This window comes from Kryptolebias marmoratus, linkage group LG8, assembly GCF_001649575.2.
Source record: "Kryptolebias marmoratus isolate JLee-2015 linkage group LG8, ASM164957v2, whole genome shotgun sequence".
NCBI classification, from domain to species: domain Eukaryota; kingdom Metazoa; phylum Chordata; class Actinopteri; order Cyprinodontiformes; family Rivulidae; genus Kryptolebias; species Kryptolebias marmoratus.
This window is the reverse complement of record NC_051437.1, coordinates 21,806,303-21,826,957: the sequence shown is the minus strand read 5'-3', so window position 1 is coordinate 21,826,957 and position 20,655 is coordinate 21,806,303. Positions and strand designations below refer to the sequence as shown.

At 38.6% G+C, this 20,655-nt stretch overlaps 2 protein-coding genes across 2 annotated transcripts in view; both read left to right on the top strand.

Annotated features, from left to right (window-relative positions):
* The window catches only part of mbd6 (methyl-CpG binding domain protein 6), a 15,822-nt gene extending 9,362 nt beyond the window's left edge, over positions 1 to 6,460 (top strand). The window contains exons 8-13 of the mRNA XM_017417795.2: positions 1,303 to 1,411; positions 1,539 to 1,675; positions 2,393 to 3,157; positions 3,381 to 3,433; positions 3,643 to 3,709; positions 4,991 to 6,460. Of these exons, the coding sequence (XP_017273284.1) occupies positions 1,303 to 1,411; positions 1,539 to 1,675; positions 2,393 to 3,157; positions 3,381 to 3,433; positions 3,643 to 3,709; positions 4,991 to 5,062 (1,203 nt within the window). The 3' untranslated portion in view covers positions 5,063 to 6,460. The remainder of the gene's footprint in view (positions 1 to 1,302; positions 1,412 to 1,538; positions 1,676 to 2,392; positions 3,158 to 3,380; positions 3,434 to 3,642; positions 3,710 to 4,990) is intronic.
* Positions 6,461 to 7,729: 1,269 nt separating this feature from the next.
* Positions 7,730 to 20,655, top strand: part of kif5aa (kinesin family member 5A, a) — a 35,579-nt gene continuing 22,653 nt past the window's right edge. The window contains exons 1-20 of the mRNA XM_017417809.2: positions 7,730 to 7,890; positions 8,136 to 8,351; positions 11,691 to 11,778; positions 11,866 to 11,939; positions 12,285 to 12,389; positions 12,513 to 12,561; positions 12,720 to 12,775; positions 12,878 to 12,965; positions 16,478 to 16,602; positions 16,692 to 16,796; positions 17,230 to 17,378; positions 17,742 to 17,890; positions 18,018 to 18,196; positions 18,438 to 18,506; positions 18,670 to 18,876; positions 19,204 to 19,350; positions 19,495 to 19,683; positions 19,887 to 20,004; positions 20,126 to 20,187; positions 20,298 to 20,404. Coding sequence (XP_017273298.1) covers positions 8,223 to 8,351; positions 11,691 to 11,778; positions 11,866 to 11,939; positions 12,285 to 12,389; positions 12,513 to 12,561; positions 12,720 to 12,775; positions 12,878 to 12,965; positions 16,478 to 16,602; positions 16,692 to 16,796; positions 17,230 to 17,378; positions 17,742 to 17,890; positions 18,018 to 18,196; positions 18,438 to 18,506; positions 18,670 to 18,876; positions 19,204 to 19,350; positions 19,495 to 19,683; positions 19,887 to 20,004; positions 20,126 to 20,187; positions 20,298 to 20,404 — 2,195 coding nt within the window. The 5' untranslated portion in view covers positions 7,730 to 7,890; positions 8,136 to 8,222. The remainder of the gene's footprint in view (positions 7,891 to 8,135; positions 8,352 to 11,690; positions 11,779 to 11,865; positions 11,940 to 12,284; positions 12,390 to 12,512; positions 12,562 to 12,719; positions 12,776 to 12,877; positions 12,966 to 16,477; positions 16,603 to 16,691; positions 16,797 to 17,229; positions 17,379 to 17,741; positions 17,891 to 18,017; positions 18,197 to 18,437; positions 18,507 to 18,669; positions 18,877 to 19,203; positions 19,351 to 19,494; positions 19,684 to 19,886; positions 20,005 to 20,125; positions 20,188 to 20,297; positions 20,405 to 20,655) is intronic.

Below are 20,655 nucleotides of genomic sequence, written 5' to 3'. Positions count from 1 at the left end.
TGTTAACATAACATATTAAGAGTTATTCAGATAACTACAGGATAAATGCTAACATGCTAACAAGTTTATCAAACCATCCGTGTCACTCCAAATCATTAAATCCAATTAAATCTTTATCCTCGGTGTCACTTTTAAACAACTCCGCTAACTCCGGACGTAGAAGATGCGGCGCTTCCCCTTCTACTTACGTCAGACTCAACACAGGCCTAGAGCGCCCTCTTGCGGTTTAGTGTGTAAATAACATGTGAAATGATATAATAATGTGTTAATAATTTCACACATAAGTCGCTTCAGAGTATAAGTCGCACCCCCAGCCGAACTGTGAAAAAAACTGCGACTTATAGTCCGGAAAATACGGTAATAAGTTTTAATTGAACAAGACTTTTCTGTACCTGAGTTTCACAGAATGTAGCTGTTTGTGTTCGTTCTGCAATCAGACTATTTTCCTACACATCTGTGTACTCCTACTTTTATAAGGACCACTTATTGATAAAATATTTGCCTCCCACTCACTTTCAACTTTACTGGAAAAAGTAAGGATGTGTGCCTAAACTCTCAAATAAATCTATAAAAAAATAAGGTAAATAAAACAAATGAAAGCCAGAAAATTTAGCTGAAATTGCACTACAAACTTGTTTTTGTCTTTTACATATGTGAATGGGGGTTTTGTGAGTCGACACAGTGCTATAAGAAATTATGATTTTATTAGAGTGAGCGATTGTGATTAAAAGTTAATGGGTCACCTTTTTTGAAAACTAGTGAAGACAAAACTAGTAAAAGAAACATTTAAACAAAAGCAGCTTTATTTAGAATTCTACTATACAAACAGTATAGGGGAACGCAGAAAATAGGAGAAACGTAAAGATCTCTCAGAAAGCAGGTGTGACATAATATTCTTACCACATGACTTCATCTACACTTAAACTTTTTTCAAGACTGGTTTGTATAAAATTTATTATGAACTGGGTCATTTTGGGATTGTGCATCAAGTCTATTTTTTTTTTTAAACAATGATAAATACATTTTTAAACTATGAGCTGTGCTTCAAGCTAGTTCTTGTAAAGTGTGAACTTTTGAAGGTCTCTCTCTCTCTCTCTCGCTCTCTGAAGTATCGCTAAATTAATAACAATTTCTGGGGGATTGGATTGAAGAAGTTGGAATATTGTAAAAAAGTATTCATAATGAAGAAATCAATTTCCACATTTGTTTCTAATTTAAACATTGCATAGTTTACAACATGTATTATTTGTTTGCCTATTGATTTTCTTTTTTTCTTTTGTTCCCTCAATGTCTATTCTTCAGGTACCCACTGACGCTGGTGTTGACACCCTCATCCCTGTTTCTCTCCAAGGCAAGGACAACCCCATCCTCCAGCAGTTACTACCCACTTTGCTTAACCCGTCTATATTAGGTGAGTTAGTGCCCACCCTGTAAAATGCATTTTTCATACAATAAAATGCTTTGTATGAAAAAGAAAAGGTATGTTGACATATTTTGAAGATTCTCAGTCCATGAAGTTGTGACTTATGTCTTTGTAGGAGAGATTCCTGGCATCACGGGCCTCCATAACATAGGGATCGGAGCCGGTTCCATCCTCCTTTCCCCAGTCCAGGCTTCTGCATTGGGAATGCTGCAAGGCCCTGATGGAGCCATCAACTTACTCAACAACATACAGGTCGGTCACAGTCTATGTTCTGTACTGTCAACTCTCCTGGAGCAACACATTGTGCTCCTCCATGACACTGTGGATCAAGCATTTTGTTGATTATATAAAAATAGAAATAAAGTGTGAAAATAAAAAACTTGATTGACTTTTGAAGTTGTGACTTCTTGAGCCAAACGTGGCTAAAGTTTGACTCGTATTTTATTATCATGAAGCAGCATTTTAACATTTATTTAGCAGCATCAGTAAATGAAGACAGTTTTAACAATTCAGGTGATGACAGGGTGAATTAAATCATCTGTCATCATAGAGTAAATGTAAGAACTGGATCTAGTGCCTCACTCTGAAAAGAAAACCAGTTCTGAATGTACCTAAACCTGCGTTCTGTCCAATGATTTTCTGGGCGTAGCTCTTGTTAGGAAGTGTGTTTGTGTAGAAGTTTATGGAAAATAATACTCCACTTCAGAACAGTTTTACTCAGATAAATTGTAACGTGTATGTATAATATATGACATTCCTTGCTTTGTGAAATTTAGCTTTGGAAACTCTGAGTCAAAATAATTATAGTTGAAATTTTTTTATGTGTGTGTTATTTATTTAAGTATAACAAAATGATTGTTCTCTGAAGCCTTGATCAAAAACCACTTATTTTCTTACTCAGAATCGTTTTTAGACTTATGAATGTTAAACGTGTTTAGTTATTTATGTCTTTTGGGTTGTTCTCTCTAGCTGAACCTTGCACCAAATTCCGATGGAGAGAAACCAGGATCTTTGCAGGAAAGCCAAAGCGCCGCGCCACAGGAAGATTTACCAGCTAGTGAAATTTCTCCTGAAGTACTCTCAAGTCCTGTTCCAGCTCTAGTTTCATCTCCTGCCCAGCAGTCCACCCCACCCACACACAGAGGATCTGAGGGCAGATCTGTCATTGATCCTTACACGTCGTTCATGGACACCATTTATACCTCTTTCCTTCAAGTCAGTGCTAAAGAGCAGGAAGATGGGGCCCAACTGAGGCCATCTGACCCTACTTCACCCTTCTGTGCCTTACCGCCGGTTTCTTTCCCTCTGGACCACCATAATCCGCCCACCACTGTTCCAACCCTTCCCCAGGCAGGTGCCCCAGTCTCCCTCAGCCCACGCCGAGCTTGTTCGCTACGCAACCCAGACTTGTCACGACTCAGCCTGGAAGCAGCAGCTCATTCCCCAGCTCAGGGGACACCGAAACCCACAGACGACGGGCCTACTTCACCTTTACAAAGGAAACCAGTTATAGAGGGACATACCCATCTACAGCCTCCTTTGCCACCCATATACTTGGAAGAGGCCAAGACAGACTGTACCGCTCCTGCTGCAGCTGTGTGTCCTTTCCTGGACACTGAGGTGGATAGGCAGGGACAGCATCCTCATACAGGATACCTCAGTCCGAGGGATGGATGCAGTGAAAGGCCGAATGAAGACAAAACTGAGACGATGCTGAACACCGGGCAGGAAATGGTGAGTTATAAAGTGTTTTAGGAACTTAACATTTTGTAGGAAAAAGTGCGTCTGCTGCTGAAACTCTGAGATTTAATTTTGTCTCATGGACCGCAGATTGTAAACAAACAGCAAGAGGGAGAAAATTGAAAGCTTCACTCAACTAAAACAGCTAACATTTACGCTTCTGGAAGATGAAGTCAGTATAATGTTCTTGTCGTAATTACTGGTTCTACTTTGCAAGGATCAAGCAGGAGAAGCAGGTGGAGCCAGAAGAGGAAGGAAGAGAAAACAAACGTAAGTTACTCTGTCAACAGTTCGTTTCCCAGACATGCTCTAGACACCCTTGACACTGCAGTGGTTTTGGAAAACAATGTTCAGTTAAATTTATAGACACCCCCCCNCCCAAAAAAAAAAATTATATTTCTGATGTTTCAGAGCAGCTAACATGTCAGATGGTTTTCCCTAAACCGTACAGATTACTGATTTGTTTCTTTCTTCATTAGGCTACAGAATGTGTTAGAAGACTTTAGAGACATGGACGCTGCAACACTAGAGGAAACCAAGGCTACAGTAAGACTCAGATCCTCCTCTCTGTAACATATAAATGTTTGTATTTACTAACAGCTATAGTTGTTCATCCTCTCTTACCAGTTATAATAAGTGGCTTGATGTGAGATTCTTTCAATTTTACTAGTCTTATTCAAAGAAATGACTAGTTTTTCCCTAGGTGTTGTAATTTCTTGCTTTGCACTCGGAAAGTTTAGCGTTTTTTAGGTTAAAAGCTGAACCTATAGCTTTTTTCTTGCTCATTTTGTCTCTGACCTTTAAGTGACATATCTCAGCTGGTTGATCTTCACTTCCTCACAAAAGTTGACACGAAAACATGACCAACTGAGAACATACAGTTTATTATATGTAAGCTGAGGAATATTAATTATTTCCCCTCAGTTCTCAATTCAAACACACGGTTCTAGAAAACCACATTAATAACTCAGATAAACTAGGTTGTTATTCGATTGCCAGTGTACAAAAAAGTTGGCAGTACATCCCCATTTTTGCTTTGTGGTACTAACATTTTCAGTGAATCAAAAAAGGTTAAACATGCCGTGTTATCTCAGAGGACTGGATTTGTCACAAAGTGTCATTCCTTTATTGTATTGTAGCTTACACCCTTGTGTTGTGGATTAGTTGTAACTGAATGTAACTCAAGTTTTTGTACTTTGTATTTAACGCTCAGCAAATCAAAAGTAAACTCAATATTACTGGCAGTGGAACGAGGTAAAAAAAAAACATTGTTTTAGCAGATTTTATTTATTTATTACCTAGTGTGCCAGTTTTCATTTTCATCATTTATTGAAGTCTAATAGAATATTTTTGAGTTATTTGAGATTGTAAACTGTCTGATATGATCCCCTTGTGCCAAGATAACTGCCAAACTACTTCCAGGAGTTATATAAGTGTTTGGTACATCAGCTTGGTGGACTGTTTGAAGAACTGTATTGATTCCAGTGGATCTTGGAGAAGAGGCAGCTTAGATCCAGGAATGTAATCAAAGAGTAGCATAAATAAACACCACTGAAAGCAAAATCAGCTGTTTTGAGCTGAGGATTTAGAAACAACAAAATTTTTTAATGTCTTTTAAACACCATGAGAATGGATCTAAGTTGCAGTCAGTCTTAGAGTTGATCTTGGTGGTGAGATTTCCTTCCTTTTTTTGTTCGATAAGTGTTTACCAGAACATTAAAGGATTGACTGTGGAGGAATTCACCTCCTTCTGCAAACAAGTCCTTCTACCTCTGCGGTGGGAAGAAATGAACCTGTTGTGACTTTAGATTCTCTCTCCTGTTCCAGGCGGCACTCCTGAAGCCTGAGAGGTCCGTGCGTGGCAGGCGGAGACGAGGTACCAGGTCTCAAAGGCAGTGATTGGTGGAAGAGTCGTTCACGGACGGCGCCTCTCTATACCCCATCCATATCTCCGCCCTCATCACTACTGTTTTAGACCTTTAAAAGAAAAAAAAAAAAGATCAACTGCACTAAAATTATGCTGTTGTCGTGTCAACTATTACTATGGCAACCACTATTAAAAAAAGACATGCATAGGAGAAAGATATAGTCAGATAAATTTATTTTTTAAAAGTGAAGAAATGAGATTTTGTGGATACTTTTTTCACTAGATTTTCTCTTAGGTTATGAAATGATGTCTGAACATTGTGATCAAAGATCTTTCAATTAGGTTGGTGTTAGAATTGTATCAATGAAAAGCAGAATAACAAACGAGTACTGTTTTCTTCTCATCAGTGTGTTACTTATGAGTCAGGATAAAGCCCGTTTACTTGAACGATACTCTCTGTTGAAAGTGTGTTTGAACACGTGTTGATTAGTGTGTCTTGTGTGTGTTTGTGTGTTGGACAACAGTGCTGTTTCTGAGCCCCCTACTGTCTGACTCTTTGTCAAATTTATTTTCTTCTCAGTAAAGAAGAACTTGTCTTTCTTTGCTGTTGTATTTTTGGAGACAGTGGTTGTATTAAAAAGAAACGTTTTTTGTTCTTTTTCAGGGTTTTAGAAAGTGCTGAAAGAGAGAATGCAGATGAGACGTGATTATCCTTTTCTTAAAGTGTGATGTGAACTCAAAATAGGCTATGTTAAAGAAACTGTCTTGATTATTCTATCAGGCTTTTTTGGCATTTTACACCAGTTACACAGAAAAATGAATTTTGTATCTGATATAACTCCTTTTTACTTGTAAGACGTTTATTAGCAATTAGAGAACGACGTTCTTTTGTACAACCTTTCGATCCATCCTATATGCCAGGTCCTCAGATGTTTTCTTCAATGACTGAATTTATGTCATTTGCAATTTCACAAGAAATCTGGATCACCTCATGTAAGAGCAGATATCCTCAATTCTGCAGCCTTGTTACATTTCACATGCTCTTTGTCTCTGTAGATGATTACGTGTAGCATTAAAGTAATGTTTTAATTAAGACCCACTCCCAACTTCTCCCCCTCCAGGTCCAATTTAAAGGCCATGGGGCTGAACTTTTTAATCTGAACATTTGCACAAAACTTGAGTTTATAGGAAGTACTGTATGTCCTTTTGATTGGTGGAATGGTTTGTGGGGGTTCGTACACAGAGAGCGATGATGTCTTACATTTATCTGTTGAGTTTGTGTGTTTCTGTGGACTCGGAGTGGTAACCTCCTCCTCCCTGTCTCCTCATATCACTTTTTGAGCGCTCCTCCTCCTCCTCACTGCCCCGCCCCACGAGTTCTGGCATCTCTAGCTGTATTTAAAATAAAAAAAAAACAAATTAAGAAAACTGAAAAGGAAAGCAGATTATGCAATTTCTATACTTGGAAATTTGTATATATGTACAGTTAATGTGTTTGATTTTATATTGTCAGAGCAAGACAAGAGAAAACAATTGTTAATTTTTTTTTTCTTGGAATTGTAATTATTTTTCTCATTCTACCCCTTTGGTTTCAATACTTATGTTTAAAAAAGATTAAATTGTGGACTGTAGCGTTCTTTTTATATGGGAGTCATTTTTTATTTAATATTAAACTATTTACACAAAATCCTGTTTGTATTGAATTTTGTTTATTGTATGTGATTATGATGCACTTTATTGGCATTTTTTTTAAGAAACAGAAAAATTCCAGCAGAGTCCTGACCCCGGATCGATCGATCATCTACTGTCTCGGGTTTTCACATAATAGCTCTTTGGGAATCACCGATTTGATGCTAAAATGCAATTTTATGTCCCTATATTTCTTCTCTATTTTGTTGTAGTCTTTAACATGATTTTGGTCAACATTTCTTCTGTTTGAACGCCTTTAAATTTTATGTTTTTTTAGTATTTTTCATTAGTTCACCTAAAGAAACGGAAGCAAATATCTCTGTGACAGGCTGTTAATAACTGTAGCCGAAAGATTCAGTTTAAAATGGGTTTTCTGCTGAATTGTCTAATGTGTGTTGGTACAACACTGGACTGGAAATAAGTGAAAAGGCATCCAGAGTCCAAAGAAAAACTTTATGAGACCTTCAGACAAGAAATGCTGACCCAAACTGTTAAAAAATTACAACAAAATCCTTAGATAAGAAATGTAAAGAAATGAGAAATGACTCAAGGCTTCAGTTTTTGTTCTTTTCTTCTTAAAAACAAAAATCTTATCTATTCAACCAAAGTTCTCTTCCATGAAGAGACCTTGTTGAGAGTTAGCTGCCTGAACATTAAAAGTTAAAATGCCACATCTGGCCTGCTGTTTCTGCTTCTGTCTACATAGAAAAGCTGCTAGCCCACTAAGGGGAACAGACCTGAAAATACAATATTGTGAGTGAAGAAAACTAGCATATTCTAGACCTTTGCTAGAGAAAATGTTTAAGTGAAACTTGAGGAATTAGATTTTTTTTCCCCTTGTTTTTTCTGTTCAGGATGTGGAGTTACACTGTTAGGCTCCTGCTTCCTCCTCCTGAATGTGCGGCTGCTGCTCTTGTTGTTGATGATGAAGATGATGATGCTGAGGCTGTGGGTACCGCTTTAAAGAAGCGGATGCAGACCACGCCCTTCCGCGGACCGCCGGTAGGGGCCGCTGTTTGTCCCGGAGCAGGCCGAGGAGCAGCAGCTTCTCCCCCGCCCGCCTCACTGCCCTTCCTGCAGCATCTCACCTTCAACCGACCGCACCAGCCTCCGCTGACGCCCCTGAAGGAGAGAAACGGAGACGAACAGCGCCGACAAACCCCGACAAGAGGTAGCGATTAACATCCGGCCTGGCTGCTTTCATTATGCAGGAGCTTGTTTCGCGGTTTGACGCCTTATTTTAGCCCGTCCGCCTCACTGCGACACAGAAATCCCGTCCAGCTGCGCATAGATAAATTTCCTCATCTTGTCAGGACAAAACGTCTCCCTCCTCCTCCTCCTCCTCCTCAGAAGAAGAAAACAGACGACGTCTCTGTGCAGCTCTCCTTTATTTGTATTTTTTCTTTTTTTTACCAGTCAGATCGGGCCTTTCTGATCGCCTCCAGCCTCAGCAGCATCTTCCCCTCTCCTCAGCATCATCATCATCATCCTTGAATCTGCGCAATGGCCGATATCCCAGCTGAGTGCAACATAAAGGTGCTGTGTCGCTTCCGACCCCTCAACCAGTCGGAGATCATACGTGGCGACCAGTTTTTACCCAAATTCCAGGGAGACGACACCGTCATCGTCGGGGTAAGTGCAGGGGCCCCCTCCCCTCCACCCCTCCCCATCCTTCATCAATAAACCATCAGCTCGACCCCATCTGCTTGGGTTGGACGCAGGGACATGTCCACACCCTGATCCTGGTGTCTCTGGCCCGATGGAGCTCAAACATATTGTGTTTCGTGTTGTGTTGTGAAAAATGCGCACATTCACCGGCCTCCTGCACCAGCTGATCTGTACAAGCTGATGCGTGAGGCTTAGACAGGCCCCACACTGTAAAGATGAAAAATATGTGTGGATTTCCAACAAGGTAGAGCTTAATGGTCATTTAAAACACAAACATCGGAAAGAAAGTATAATTTCTGACATGTAAAACTCATCCGGAGGCTCATTCAGTTCATTCTGGATGCTTATTTTAATTATCCTCACTCAAATTAACACCTATACTGCCACAAATATGGAATCTTTTTATTACACAAAACAAAAACTCACCTCTTTTCTATATCATGTTTATTACTCAGCAGATGGTATCAAAGTAGTAGTTAAATCTGGGTATAATGTTTATAATGGAGGCAGAAAAGTTAAATAATGCTGATTTTACAACCTACTTTTTGGACAAAATTTAAATCATCTTTTTGTGTATGAATTCAATTCATATCAAAGATGAATATTCTGAGGTGTAATTGGTCCAGTTGTGTAATTGTGTATTTGTAAGCTAGGATTTAGTTCATTAAAAAAAACAAAAAAAAAACTAATTACTCTTGAAGCCAATGCAAAACACCCTGCAATAGAGACATTTCAATCTACATTTCCAGAATGAAAATATAACAAATCTAAATGGTTAAAGACTCTTTTGAAATATTGAATTGTTGTTTTTTTTATCCTGCACAAAAAAGACATAAAAATTAACTTAAAAACTGACTGCAACATTATCATGCTGTGGAATAAGATTAGTGAAGTTGTTTGTTGATCTCATAAACAAACTTCGTCCAAATCTCAGCAGTGTAAAGGAGGCCAAACAACATATCATATGTCAATTTATTCACCTTTTATGAGAACAAGAGCTGCTCTATAAGCTGTTTGTGAGTCTGTGTGCAGCTGGTTGTCCAACAGATGCTTTATTCTTGACTCTGAAATTTTATAAATGATTCATAAAGACAATAAAACAGAATGCAAGGCCAGATATGGGAGGATTAGTTGGTTCAGATGGTTTATTTAGCTGTGGAATGTTACATGCAGAGGGAGGAATCATAGAGGAAGCTGTCTGGAATGATAATGCAGACGTCTCCTGACCTTCGTCTTCCCTCTTAGCAATGTGCTGGATGGCACAGTCAGAAACTGATCTCTCTAATTGCCTGAAGAGAAGATCAATAATCATTCAGAGAGCTCACGCAGTACTTCCTGACCTGGTTTGTTTATCTCTGGCTCCACCAATCTGTCCTCCTTTATGTTTGTGATTTGGACTCTTTTTCTTGTCTTGTGCTGTTTTCTCTCTCAGTCTGTCCTTGTTTCCTTCTTGAATTTCTTGTCTTGTCTCCTGTCTCCTTTTTGAATTCCCGTTTCATCCCTCCCTCCCTCCCTCCCTCCCTCGTTCTGGGACTGAATATCTCTCCCTGATAAATCACTCTGACATGAGGGCAGTCTAACAGATGAGTCAATTTGCTAATGACAATTACTTCAGCTCATTTTCTGGCAGCTGACGTTGTCGTGATGCATGATGGGACATTCAGGAGTTACTGTAACGATGCTTGTATGACTACATAGTGATTACCAGAATTTTTGGAAACATATATCTGATTTTTAGAAACCTTAGTGAAATAACAGCACCTCTTAGTCTGCAAAACCTGTTGAAATTTACACCTGTAGTTAGTCAGTTTATAGCACCTTACTGGATACAAAGCTATTAATGAAAAACCTGTTTTTTTCAGACTTTTCTCACACCTGATATATTGTTAATCATAAAAATCGAGTACTTTAATAGCCTTGGTGAGGTACCTCAGGTTGGTAGTTCCCAAATGAAATATACACAGTTCTGATTGGCTCTCATAAAATAAAATAAAAACACACACAAAGCTGCTTTTTCCCCTGACTGTTTATATGCATATTTATTTATTTTTTATCTTACATACTCACTAAGAGTAGAGCTGTAATCAGATTTGTTCTTTGTTTATATCATCATCTGATGCACATTTTTTCTCTGAGTTCTTTAGGTTTAGACACAAGTAAACTTCTGTCTTTGGTTCGTGAACATTTCATAATTAATGCATGAAACCTAAATTCAAACTGACACAGGCGATGTTAAAACATTTATTGCTAATTGGAATCTATGTGGGATGTTGAGGTGCTAGTTAATTTGTACTTTTACATGTTATACTCTTGGGCTCACCATTGGATGTATGTGTATTTTTGTATCCTTGTTTAGGGTTAAGTCAAGATTAAGTTTTTGAGCCAGGGCTCTGGAGATAAGGTTAAGGTTTTAGATGTCAGGGATAGGTTTCAGAGGTTAGGATTAGGGGCTGTAGAGACAGGGCTAGGGATTTGGTAAACATGAGTATACCCTCAAACTACAGAAGATATTAATAACATCACTCCTGGACATTAAATCATCAATGTTGGGGCAGCTGTCACTGTGGGAACAAAGCTGGGCCAAGGAGAGCATGAAGCGGGTACAAAGAGACACATGGCTCACTAAGTATGAGTGCTTAGTGACCAAAGCTGAAAAAAAAACCCCAAAGTGACCAAAGTATGAATAAACCCAGAGCCCTGATGTTATCTTCAGGCAAACTGGTGACCTAAACTTTCAACAAAAAAATCAACAAACCAAACCAACCAATCAAAAAACTAACCAACTAACAATCAAACAGCCAGCCAACCAACAAACAAATAAATAAATACACTCTATACGCTATTAAATGCAGACAAAATTGCATAGATTTTTATACATCGAAGGATATGGCCCAACAAAGGACTCCTGTGCGATTTTGTTTATGGCTAATAAACTTGATAATAATATTTTTGTATTACCTAACCTTATAAAAATGTAAAATTCTACAAGACGTCTTTACCAAAAGGTATGCCTGTTAATGATTAATTTAAATGAGTAAATTTGTTGTTCAGGGACATAAATATGAGTCATTGTTAAACATCAGATGTTTTAATGAGTCGAAGATTACATCACTGGGCTGTCATCATTTCCCAAATACCTCACTGATGGTCATATCTTCATATATTCGTTAGGATTAGTAGCTGATTGTAATGATTTGAAGATTAAATACATTAAATACATTTAGATTTCATATTACTTTCAGGAAGTCTTTTTTTCTCATCAGTGGTATTTTAACTGTTTGTTGTTGTTTCTGATTGTCACAGGGGAAGCCGTATGCTTTTGACCGAGTCTTTCCAACCAACACCACCCAGGAGCAAGTTTACAACACCTGCGCCAAGCAGATCGTGAAGGGTATGTTGCAAAACATGAATGGATATAAATCTTCTCTGTAAAGTTTGTGGCGTTTATGTGAAAATTGTTTTATTTTTTTGCCCACAGATGTGCTCAGTGGATACAATGGCACTATCTTTGCTTATGGACAAACGTCCTCTGGGAAGACTCACACCATGGAGGTACATCTTTCAAAGCAAAGAAACAAAGATTAGTTTTGATCCATTTACAGAATTTATTTAGGAAAATACTTTAGACTAAACCATTCCTCCAAAACTTACTAAAAATGTGGGGTTTTGTTTGGCAATCCAGCTCCTAGAGGCTAAAGGTGTTATTTTTAAGGCCACAATTTGTTATTTTATGGCCAAAACTAAATAGAATTTTCTTCTTCTTGTTTATGTTGTAATGGCTCTTAATGTCTTTTGATTCCAAACGGATTTGAATGTAAAAACATTACAGCATGAGGCATTCAAATTAAACTCGTTTAGTTTTCGCGTTGCAAACTAATGTGTGTGAATCTGTCCCAGGGTAAACTGCACGACCCTCACCAGATGGGTATCATTCCCCGCATCGCTGAAGATATTTTCAATCACATCTTCGCCATGGATGAAAACCTTGAATTCCACATTAAGGTGCAGTATTTGATGAGTTACATGGTTGAAACCTTGTTTAGTATATTAGGTTTCATATTTCAGAAAAAAATAATGTTTATAGAGTTTCATTAATCCCCTTGATATATTTCTTTTCTCTAACAGGTTTCTTACTTTGAAATCTACATGGATAAAATCCGGGACCTCCTGGACGGTTAGTGCTAAACAAACAAACCAAAACAATAATTTGCCTGCAGTTCTTTTGCATCATTTCATTTTACATTCTCAGATTTTAAATTTATTCTAAAATGCAAAAAACAACCCCAAGCATTTACAAAGTACTGACCTGTTAATGTTTTTTCTGTGTTTTAGTGACAAAGACCAACTTGTCTGTCCATGAGGATAAGAACAGGGTGCCATATGTTAAGGTTTGTGTGATAACTGATTTATTTGTTGTCCTTCTGGATGAACCGTGGGCTGAATTCTGTCAGCGATATTATATCTGACTCATTTTTCTCTCCTCTCCTCAGGGATGCACCGAGCGCTTTGTCTCCAGCCCTGATGAAGTCATGGATGTGATCGATGAGGGCAAGGCTAACCGCCATGTTGCTGTGACCAGTGAGTTTCTGTGCTGAAGTTTTGAGTCAGCAAACGCTCAACATTAATACACAAATGGGATGTTTGTGATCTTTTTAACCATCTCCTTTAATTAAATATATTTCCTGTGAAGACATTATTCCAGCCTAAAACACTTAGTCTTTCTTTGTGATTAAACTTGCCAACACTACAAGTTTACAAGTGATCAAATAAATAATAAAAAACGAATGAATGGTGAGTGCTGAATGACTGAGTTTTGAAAAGCTAAAAGAAGCAGAACACTAGGTAAAAGCTAAACATGACAAAACTAGCTAAAAGTAGCAAAAGGCTAACCAAAAGCTTTTGAAAAGTATAAAAGTTACAAAAGAATCAAAAGTCATATTCACCCATCTCTTGAATGAGCTGTAAGTTTTGATATATGAACTGTTAAAACAGCACAACGTATGCAGAAGTAAAAACAAAACACAGAACAATAAAAAACAGGAAAACAATATTGTAAATGTTGAATTAAAAATCACACCAAAATGTAGTACTGATGGTCACAACTTTGATTCTTTTAAACCCTGTGGTTATGCTCATTTAAACATAATCACAGGGTTATTCTAATTATGAGTATTTCCTGCTGTTAAATTGATCTTATATTTGTTGCCCACTTTGGCTTCACTGAACAGGTTTCAACAGCAGATTTTATACAGCTTTTCAAAATCTCTCTCCCCCCTAAACAAACCTCCTCTGAGAGCTGTTCCAGTCTAAACAAGTATATTATATTAATTTATTTTTTGTAGCTCTTTTTGTAAGCCTTGTGCCAACTTAACAGTGATAAAATCAAAGGCAGACTGTAACAAAGAAAGGGTCAGATCAGATGAGCTTTGGGATTCAGTGCTGCTCCACAGTCATAAATTTTAACTTATAAAGGAACTTCTCTTCTTTAGAGTTTCTCAATGCTGTCTCTACTCGCCTTCTTTCCCTTTGTTTCCTAGCTTTGGCCTTTTTCTTTAGCAAAGTGATTGATTTTCAGTCTCTGTAGCTGTCAGAAAAAGTTCCTGCTTTGAAGCTTTTTGCTGACAAATCTCAGCAGATAAAAGGAACAGACTCTGAAAAGAGCTGCCTGAAGTAGAAACGCCCCACAGACCCGCAGTTTGTCCACTGAAGCCTGTCATTGAGTGTATTCACTCTGAAAGTAGTCAGATATAATTTATCTAATCTTATTCAACATATGAAACTGAAGTAAAACATAGATCTTTAGAGGGCTTCTTATAGTTTATACATCAACATTTCTGCTCCTCACAGTGGGACTTTTCTTCAGTCATTGCAGTCAAAGTTCTTGATAGTGATTTTTTTTTAATAGTTTTAATCTAGCAAGACCAATCCTGAGTCAGAATCTAAAGTAAATTAAATACACTGTTTGTGAAAAATAAATGGAAAAAAAGGAGTAGAGTCCAATCTAAACTAAGTTTTGAAGACCAGCAGCAAAAAGTTCAATCAGACAACTTTTATTTTGTTTTTTACAAGCACCATTTATGCCTGTTTACATGGCTGAAATGAGATTTTAAGCACAAACATATTAAATCTTAAATCAAATACGTGTTTATTGACAATTTCAATAAACCTGTGCTTGAAAAGCTTTCACTTGTTAACACTTAATTTTAATTCCAGAGTGAGATCCTATAAAAAGCTCATATAAGTTAGAGAAAACAGAAAGAAAATTCCTATTAATAATATAATATGTGTCTGACTCATTATTGAGCAGCAGGTTTTGCTTTAGTTGAACTTGAAGATTTATTTGTGCGAAATCATGCAAATATTTATTTTATTGTTATGTTGCATCTCGTACGATACAGTCTGAGCTGAAAATCTGTGAGAGTTTCAAAGTAAATGTAGAAAAATGGAAAAAGGTTTATTTCATAATTATTTAATGCAAAGATAAGTCTCTAAGACAAATTACATAGGAGGCTACTCTTCTATAAACAAGATATAAAATACTCTGCTCAATTTTAGAAAAGGATTTAACACTAAAAACACAATTTTTTCCTTTCTAATGACTCATCCAAGAAAGCTGAGGGTATGTAGGCAGCAGCAGCGGCTCATATTTGCTGAAAGCTGCATTCCAGAGGTGCACAGCGTTATCTGTTTCCAGTTGATGCCTGCTGACTCACTGTGCTGCAGAATGGTCTGCTGATAGCAGCCTAATGGAGCTATGGTGTGCAGACGCTGAGCTGATGCCCTCAGATATCAGCCGCTGAGAAACCTGAACTTTCACTCCTGCAGGAGGCTCCATTAGCAGAACAGCTTAGCAGAGTGCCGCTTATCATCTACAGGCTATGAAATCATTTTTACCGGCTACGTATTGGCTTCTTTAGTCTGATAAGTGCAGAACATTTAAAATGACTAGACATGAATGAGCTCCTCATCAGACTGCATCCATGGTGTGTGAGGAGTTAAAATAAAATGGTTACCTGACCCAGTCTGAGCTTGCTGTACGAAATTTCTGAACAATCTGTCAGCAGAAATGTTGTGGCGTCAGCAGTGCAGGCGCTAAAATTAGACCAGGGCAAAGAATCATGGCCTGTATGAGAAAAATCTGCACTTTCAGTGAAATTGTCTTATTTTTTTCTGAACCCTGAACTTTTTACAAATTAGACTACAGTAATTCTAAATTTAGAATCTCATGATCTTAAACTCATATGTTTATCCATGACAAGAAACATTTTTAAATTGGAGTTAATGATTTCATGACTAAACATCTTAGTGATTCCAAATGCAAAGTCATGGTTCATTTTAATTTCAATAATTAAAGGAGATGCTTTTAAAAGAGATGCTGATGAATCTCTTTCTAGAGGGAGATCTCATCTAACTATCAACTCAGTTTTGTTTTTCCAAGAACATGAAGATTAAAAAGGCTTCAAAGCATCATAGAATAGATGCAGGCTTTTCTTGATCCTCATTTACTTTTACAAAAACACTGGTGGGTCTGCATTTATGCACTTTAAGAACATTCTCTAGCGTCATATCTCTCATGTATTATTTAATTGTTAACCTTTCCAGTAAGTTATTAACTATTTTTACTCAGTTTCTTTATTTTTAGTCATGTCTAAAGAATAATTCACAAATTTTAAATGATTCTTGTGTCTCTAATGTATAGATGACATTGACTAAATCTGATGTTTTCAAAGATTAAAACAGTTTTATTCAGTCTTATTGATGTAACCCATATTAGTATCAGGGGTGGAAATTAAAAATTTTGTCCACTAGCCACTATGGCTGGTGGACAAAATCTTATATCCATATAAGTCATTGGGAACGGGGCTCGACGTAACAGCAGCAACTCGAGCACATTGCTGCTCCCTATATGTCAAGAGGACAAATGACACATTTTCTGTTCAAATTGCCAACCTGCCACAGTGGCGTGTGTGTTGATCAAATTCACCCGCCACTTCAAATATTTACCCGCATTTGGCCGGTGGCGGGTGCTAATTTCCACCCCTGATTAGTATCAGTTCTTTGATGAGTGTGTTGTTTCTGTTTCTGTGCAGACATGAATGAGCACAGCTCTCGCAGCCACAGCATCTTCCTGATCAACATCAAACAGGAACACGTGGAGACGGAGCAGAAACTGTGTGGAAAACTTTACCTGGTGGATCTGGCTGGCAGTGAGAAGGTAGGAGACGCTCAAAGTTTAGTCAGTTACATTTTAGCAGGTGGATCTGGAAAGATTTTACATTTTCATTTTACATTTTCTGAATACAGGTCAGTAAGACCGGAGCTGCAGGTTCTGTCCTGGATGAGGCTAAAAACATCAACAAGTCTCTTTCTGCTCTTGGAAATGTCATTTCTGCTTTGGCTGAAGGAACCGTAAGTGTGGTCCTTTCTTTTGGCTCCTAACTTTGTATTTCTAAACTGTTTTTGTTTGTTTTGTTAGGAATGCATATAAAAGTGCATTTTATTTACTGGATTATATATGATTAAATGATTAAACCTCATTAGAAGCTAAAGTATTTACACTTGAAGGTTATTTTTATTGTTGAAATATGGAAATTTCCATGTGTACAGATAAATGTCTTTATTTTACAGCTATGTTCATTATTTTTATCTCTCACATCCAACCATTCCAGTTTCAAACATTTAGTAGAACAGAAAAGCACAGCATTTTTAGGTTTAGAATTTGCTGATAAATCTCCAAAATTGTGAGAAAACAGAACAAAGTTCAGTTTTTTTGTTTGATTATCTTCTTGTTTTCTGCATTTTTCTCACTTTCTCCTCTTTTGTGATCTTCCGCCTTTTGCAGAAAACTCACGTTCCGTACCGTGACAGCAAAATGACCCGCATCCTGCAGGACTCTCTGGGTGGGAACTGTCGCACGACCATGTTCATCTGCTGCTCCCCCTCCAGCTACAATGAAGGAGAGACCAAATCCACTCTGATGTTTGGACAGCGGTAGATATCATGGATAGACATGTTTAGAGATCTTTTTTACTTTTTTCTACACAGTCAGTTTTTCTGCTACATGTATGCTTAAAAACACTGCTCTCCTTGTTACACTGAATTTAATGATTTTATATTTTTTCAGTAAGTAATGTTCTGAAGTCCACTGGTATATAAACAAATCAAGCTTTTTTAAATTAAAGACCCTTTTTTACATTTGTCCTCTCACTCTTATGTCTTTTAGTAGAACTGGAAACAAACCAGGAACTATACTTTAGCAGCATTCAATTACATTCAATTACATTCAATTACGTTCAATTGATTCACATTTTTCCTCCCTCCCATCCATTTTTCTTTGCTTTTTTTCTGTTACAGTGCTAAGACCATCAGGAACACCGCCTCCATCAACCTGGAGCTGACAGCGGAGCAGTGGAAGAAGAAGTACGAGAAGGAGAAGGAGAAGAACAAGACTCTGAAGGAAACCATTCAGAAGCTGGAGGCTGAACTCAACCGCTGGAGAAATGGTGAGATTAAACATTTTACCTTTAATTCATCTGCACAACTTATTCTGTTTAGACTTTAAAAGCAAAACTGGAATATTCTCATCTGTTTGTACCTCAGTTTACCTTTTCTGCCCTTTACTCCTCTCAGGTGAGGATGTGCCTGAGACAGAGCAGACCACGGCGGACATAGTGACTCGTTTCGAGTCTGTGGAGGAGCGCCCCATTTTGGACAATGACACCTCCTCCATTGTGGTCCGCATCTCAGAAGAGGAGCGGCAGAAGTACGAGGAGGAGATCCGCAAGCTGTACAAGCAGCTGGATGACAAGGTGGAAAAACAAACTATAAAATGCTCATTATTGCCAATATGTTTTTGTCCTTCCTCCTTCGTTGCATGTTTTAGATTTGTGTTAATTGTAAAATAAACATGTTGAATTTATTTAATGTCTTTACATTTGTAACTGGGACATTATTATGAACAAAATACATTTTTGCTGTCATTTTTTACACTGTACATGAACAAAAGTGTGCTTATTAAGGTTTTACATATATTTTATTGTGTTTTTGCAGGATGATGAGATCAACCTGCAGTGCCAGCTGGTGGAGAAACTGAAGCAGCAGATGCTGGACCAGGATGAGGTGAGAAAAAACAAACTTATTCACACATACAGAAACACACTGTATACACCCACACTGTGTGTGAAGGAAAACAATTTCTTAACTTGGCTTTAAAATCAAGCTTTTCCTCTGGTTTTATCTTTTTGCTTTTCTTTTTTCCTTTTTGTTCCCTTCGTCTCTTCAGCTCCTTGCTTCCTCCAAGGGGGATGGGGACAAAGTCCAGGCTGAGCTCGGCAGGCTCCAGGTGGAAAGCGACTGTGCCAAGGCTGAGGTGAAGGAGGTGCTCCAGGCTCTGGAGGAACTGGCCATTAATTACGACCAGAAGAGCCAGGAGGTGGAGGAGAAGGGTCTGCAGAACCAGCTGCTGGCCGACCAACTGGCCCAGAAAATGGTAAATTTAAGGATAGGACATGTTGGACTGATTGAGACAGACAGAAACGGTCCTAAAACGAGTCAAGGGGTGGGACAGGATGATCCTTAAGGCTGCTTGTTGCACCACAGAGACAGATATCAGAAATATATTGTTATATTAAGCTGGATATTTTGCACAAGTCATCTTTATTAAAAACCCCGATCTAGTTATTATTCTAAAATCACTGACTTGTTGTATTCTAATGCATATTAGGAAACAATTTTAATATTTACTTTCTGAGAAAGTCTCAGTGAGTGCCCATACAGTGCATCGCTGAGACTCAGATACTTTATCTCTGTTTTTCAGGCAAGTCTGATGGAGCTGGAGGCAGAGCTGTCTCGTATGCAGGAAGTGAGCGGTCAGCAGAGGAAACGCATCGCTGACGTCCTCAATGGGCTCATGAGGGACCTCAGCGAGTTCAGCTCCATCGTGGGGAACGGGGAGATAAAGCTGGTGAGCACAGAGGTTTTATTTGGAGAAAATAAAAGCATGTCACACATGGCAGGCAGTGCATGCTGTCTTAACCTATTTTGTATCTTCCTCTTCTTCACGTGACTCAAGATGAATGATGATGATTCTTTTTTCTCCGCTCCACAGCCAGTGGAGATCAGTGGTGCGATCGAGGAGGAGTTCACCGTCGCTCGACTCTACATCAGTAAGATCAAGTCGGAGGTGAAGAGCATGGTGAAGCGCTGCCGCCAGCTGGAGAACATGCAGCTGGAGTGCCACCGCAAGATGGAGGAGACCGGAAGGGAGCTGTCCTCCTGCCACCTCCTCATCTCTCAGGTGAAGGAGAAAGAATTTGCAGTAAAAGAACTGAAATATAACAAATATAGGTAGAAAGTAGTAGAAAAGGATACACATGTCGGTAGGAGCTAAAGAGAAAGCAAACCATAGAAGAAAACAGACCAAACAGAGAAAATGTGGATAAGTGGGTTAAAAGAATCTTTTAATTCTGATTGGTTATGTGTGTTTCTCTGTTTGTGCAGCATGAGGCTAAGATCCGCTCTCTGACGGAGTACACACAGAGCGTGGAGCAGAAGAAGAGGCAGCTGGAGGAGAGTCACGACTCCCTGAGCGAAGAATTGGCCAAACTGCAAGACCAGGGTAGCATGCATACCTACCGCTCAAAGAAAACACTATTTGTAGAAATAATGATCTGTGGCAAAACTATTCGAGCTGTTGTGCAGTTTGTTCTTGAACATTGCCATTCATTTCCTTCTGCCAGATAACTCCGTGCTGGAGGAGAAAGATGGAGAGAAGGGTGAGACTGAGGATGGAAGTATGAAGGTAATTTAAGGTTTTCATTCGTAGATAGAAAAATAATATGTCTGTTTTCCTTTTTAAAGTTTCCGCATCTGTCAGCATCTTTGTAATACAATTGTTCTTTTCACTTCCAGAAATCTCTTCGTCAACAGGGAGAGTCTCAACGCCTCCATCACAAGCAGCTCGCCCGCCTGCGGGATGAGATCAACGAGAAGCAGAGGATCATTGACGAGCTCACTGAGTCTGTCATCACTACTGTTTCTTTCCACATAAATGACTTAAATGTGATGTTTTCTCACGATTAGTTTGTTACTTTTATAGTTAAACCCTGAAGAGACCTTGACCCTAGCCCTGAGGCAAAAGGCCCTAACCCCTTAAACCCTGAGTAGACCCTAACCCTAGCCCTGGGCCAAAAGGCCGTAACCCCTTCAACCCTGAGGAGACCCTAACCCTAGCCCTGGGCCAAAAGGCCCTAACCTCCTTAACCCTGAG